Source organism: Frankliniella occidentalis, unplaced genomic scaffold (assembly GCF_000697945.3).
Source record: "Frankliniella occidentalis isolate FOCC.00 unplaced genomic scaffold, Focc_3.1 Scaffold78, whole genome shotgun sequence".
In the NCBI taxonomy this organism is placed as follows: domain Eukaryota; kingdom Metazoa; phylum Arthropoda; class Insecta; order Thysanoptera; family Thripidae; genus Frankliniella; species Frankliniella occidentalis.
Window position 1 is genome coordinate 94,655 of NW_026267208.1, and position 4,484 is coordinate 99,138.

The window sequence follows — 4,484 nt, forward strand, 5'->3', positions numbered from 1 at the left end:
TTTTCCCCTTAAAAGTTGAGGGGTGTGATCACCCCATAAGGTCTTTTCAAAATCATTTTTAGATTAAAAAAAAAATATACAAAAATAAAATTTTAGAGGCTTTTCATCCCACAAACAAACTTATTCAACAGGAATGTCTGTCTATACTGTACGCCAGTATTCAGAAGGTAGTTGGAAAATGAAAAATGCAATAAATTTGAGATAAGATCTGTAACTGAGCAGAAGATGTTTTTTACTAGAAAATGTTGGACTGTGAACTACAATGACAAGTTGGCAAATGAGGATATCTGTTCCGATTTGTATAAAAATACATGAGAGTACTGTACCAGTCTTTTGTAAAAAGTAATTCTTGCATTCATGTGAGCAAAATGAAGTCTTAAGAAAGAAAAAAAATAGAATAACAAAACTCCCTTTATCTAAGATGCAATTTTGTTACCATATAGGTACTCTTAAAAAAGAAAAAAAAACACTGGAACAGAACATTAAGAGAACAAACTAGAGCAAAATGGAAAAAAAAAAAAAGTGTTTCAACTGATGAACACTTTGTTGAAGTGTTGATTCCATCTGCCTGTCAACATTTCATATACATGTCAAATACTTCTTTTGTGACACAAATAAAATTATTTAAGAGAAGTAACAATGAAAATCATAAGAAGCCAAACTGTACAGACAATAACATAGTTCTGACGTCTAAAAATTCTTAGATTGTTTAATTACTGTACAAGTATTAACAATTTGCTCTCCTAATGAGGCTAACAGAGAACAATTGGTCATGAGCAAAGTGCGTAGCAGAAAAGCATAACTGAAAGTCAAGTGTAACTGCTCAAGGCACAAGCACATAAATTACTCATAATAACACATTTATGCTTACACATACGTACACACACTCACTGAGATATCACAGAACAGGTCAACACCTGGAAAATCTAAGATACACCATTTGTCAGATAATTTACGCCATGGTATGCTTGCTTTAGCTGTTTCATTTACTCTCTTGTTAAATCCAAGTGTTGAATAACATAGAGAGCTCATCAAGAAGTTTTAGCTCACTTCTCCCAAATGGGTCAATTATGATACTTAAACTAAAAGAAATCAGTAGATGACTTCATACACTGTTGCTTTCTTGTCACCTGACCCAGTAACAATGTACTTATCATCAGCTGATATGTCACAACTCAGTACTGATGAAGATTCTTTTGACTGGAAACAAAAACAAGAAAAATAATTAGAGTTTGGTCGATTAAATGATGAAAACCGTTGTATCCAACAGAGATTTTTTCAAAACTAAACCAGACATATACAAACCTGGAAAATTGATGCACCATAAGGTGTTCTCCATGCATTGAGCAGATTATCCTTGCCAGTGGAAACAAACCACTTCCCACAAGCCGCGAACCGAAGAGACAAAACACATGACTCATGAAGATGTAACTGATACTTGTCAGGCTTGGCTGCATGCAAAACCTCTACATTTGAGTTTTCCATACCCACAGCCAACCACTCTCCAGTGGGACAGTACCCTAATGAAAAGATCTGAAACACAAATAAACACAATGTTAACTATTGTTGAGACTGAAGTAACCTGTATAAGGTTTTGACTGCAAACTGCAAACTGTACCTGAGAGGAGAAGTCATGTTGCTGTAATTGACGCCCCTCCCTCAAGTCCCATGACCTAACTGTGTTGTCTAGACCACCAGTCCACAATTTCGTCCCATCAGCTGATATATCAATACATGATGCACCATCTGTGTGGCCTTGGAATTGGCGAACAAGGGATTGGTTATGTAGATCCCACACAGCAATATTACCATCTGAGCAACAACTAAAGCAAACCTAGAGGGGGAAAGAGCACAGAATTAAGATATCTGATGTAAAATATCAGAACTTGTGGTGCAATAATTGGTGTTGTTGGTGTTTACCTTGGAGTCAGGACTAATTGCTAATGCATAACAAGCAGGTGCGCTTGAGGTAAGTTCAGCCTTAATTCTTGGTGTAGGAGATGCAAGGTCCCAAATGCTGAGATTACTAGCTTCACCTCCAACAATCAAAGTTCTTCCATCTGGTAGCAGTTTCACCGATCTGATATAGTTATCCCTTTGCTACAGAATTAAAAAAATAATAATTTAACAAGAATATAAAATTGGGAAAAAGCAGCTGGTTGTGTGAGGAAAGCACCACTAACATAGGTTTACAATTTTCAAATAAAGATATTAAACCAGCAAACAATACACTTACCAAACAATCTAATTGAGATACTGCTGATTTGGAGCCGGGTTGACTGATGTCCCAAACCTTGACACACCCCTTGCCACCAGTGTACACATATTTGGTAGGATTAGAAATAGTGACAGCACACACAACTTCCCCATGGGTAAGTGTGTTTATCTGTCTTGCATGTCGGGGAATGCCAGGTCCAATCAAAGCATCAGGCGGGAATGGAACTGGTTGCATCTGACCATCAGCACTTACATGAAAGGAATACGCTCTGCAAATAAAGGTCCAGCATGAGCATTTTTTTGAATGGGCAGCACAGTAAAATACAGGGTGTCCCGTGGGCACCGTACTGTTGTTTTTATGCTATGTTATGCATGCATACGGTTGCAACTTACGGTTTTCCTCCAGGTATTCCTCCTAAACCAGGTCCCAGTGGCGCTCTCATTTGACCATGTGGATCATAACCAACAAGAGGTGGCCGAGGATAACTATTAAGGCCTGGTGGCAAATTATTGTGAAGTCCGTAAGGACCTCCAGCACCCGGAAGTTCATGGGGCCCAGCACCACCCAAATAAGGATATTGACCTGGGTAAAAAAGAAAACAATGAAGATACCTATACCTCATAAAAAGTTTCAGTAAACTCAGAATGCAGACGAGCCTGAAAACTCACCAAGTGCAGATTGAGGCTTCAATGGTTTCAGTGCACCTGCAGCAGTGTTGTTTGCACTACCTGCATTGGTAGGAGTCACTGACTTTGAGATAGGAGTTGTTGGTTTCTCATCCATTTTCTTTGTGGATGGTGTGCTGGCATTTGAGGAAGTGCCACTGCGAGGACTGTGTGGTCCAACATGTTCCTTCTTTGGGGCTAGTTTATCAATGCCATTTTCACGAGGTGATGATGTGCCATTTTGAGGTGAGATAGGGTCCTGCAAAAATTTAAAAAAAAGACAGGTTAGCGACTAACTCACACATTAAAAACAAACTAAATACTGGACTGCAGGTCACTACAAATCTATCTACTTTACACAATTTGGTAGTAGCCCAAATAGAAAAAGCCAGTCATATTAAAAAGAGTCACACGCATACTGAATACAAAAAGCAAATACTATTTTAGTTTTAAAAAAGAAAGAAAGATCGCTTTGAAACTGTGACTTCAACACTTATATGATGATAACATGACATTTTCTAATAGGGTGTCTAATTCTACTCAAATTGAATATAAAATTTGTCTGACTTTGTGATTCACCTCGCTCGCGTCGTCAACCACCAAATCCTGGTCACTTTTCTCGCCATCACTAGCCTGTAAACAAAAAATAAATAAGATAAAATAAATTCTAAAACAACAATCACAAAAATTGTCAAAAATTAAACTTACATGGCCATCCTTCTCTTCTTTCTTCATCTTTTTGTGCTCTGGTTCCACAGGACTTCTCGGTCTGTACTTTTCACGCTCGGCAGGTGAAATGGAATTACGCTGTAACGAAGTAAAACACAAAATAAGTTTCCCGGTGACAAAAATGGGTACGGCCCCGCGCCAGGGAACGGACCGACGGGGCCGAACGCTTCAGCAGAACAGAGCTTGCTGAGGCGTGAAGCGGGCGTGGAGGCATTTGAAGGGCATCAAAGGAACCCGGGGTAAGGGAAGAGGGGGGGGGGAGGTTTCTTAGTACGGGGATGACAAGCTCAGCGCAGAGTGCGTCGACTGTGGTGCGCGCGATTCAAAGAGCGGTTGGAGTGACTTTTCCCTGACTTCCCTGGCCAGTATGAACCCTGTCATACAAATCAATGGGGAAACGTGATCTCGAAGCGAGAGTTGATCTTGCAAACTTGCACACGCCATTCCCATGCTAGGGATACGCCACGTCGGGCGACATTCGCCTAGCGCGTAGGTAACTATCCCGTTGTACGCTGTTGGGTGGGACACCCAATCGACACCCAGTTCAACCAGAGACATGTCGAGGTATTTCTGTCACGCAATGTCAATACGGTCATAACAAAGAACAATGCCTCCTGCGTTTAACAAAAGTCTCGCTTGGAAAAAAAATCAACCGCCAAAGAAAAGGACAACTTCGACCGTGAACCGTGGCTAAATGGCCGCTCCTGGTTGAAGAGGGTGGTTGAAGGCTGAAGAAGCCGTGCTCTCAAGCGGGCCGCGACGCGACCGTTCCAGACAATTGCATCCTCTCCCTCTCTCTCTCTCGCCGACCCGGGGCCCATCAGCACTTGCTCCATTTGCTGCTAAAGTCCCCCGGCTTCCTACCCCCCCCC

General features: G+C 41.1%; 1 protein-coding gene across 1 annotated transcript in view; it reads right to left on the minus strand.

Annotated features, from left to right (window-relative positions):
- Positions 1 to 195: 195 nt before the first annotated feature.
- Positions 196 to 4,484, minus strand: part of LOC113214560 (protein groucho) — a gene marked incomplete at its 5' end in the record, with an annotated part of 23,323 nt that continues 19,034 nt past the window's right edge. The window contains 9 exon segments of the mRNA XM_052268874.1: positions 196 to 1,200; positions 1,306 to 1,533; positions 1,619 to 1,834; positions 1,921 to 2,100; positions 2,237 to 2,486; positions 2,611 to 2,800; positions 2,887 to 3,142; positions 3,451 to 3,516; positions 3,592 to 3,690. Coding sequence (XP_052124834.1) covers positions 1,093 to 1,200; positions 1,306 to 1,533; positions 1,619 to 1,834; positions 1,921 to 2,100; positions 2,237 to 2,486; positions 2,611 to 2,800; positions 2,887 to 3,142; positions 3,451 to 3,516; positions 3,592 to 3,690 — 1,593 coding nt within the window.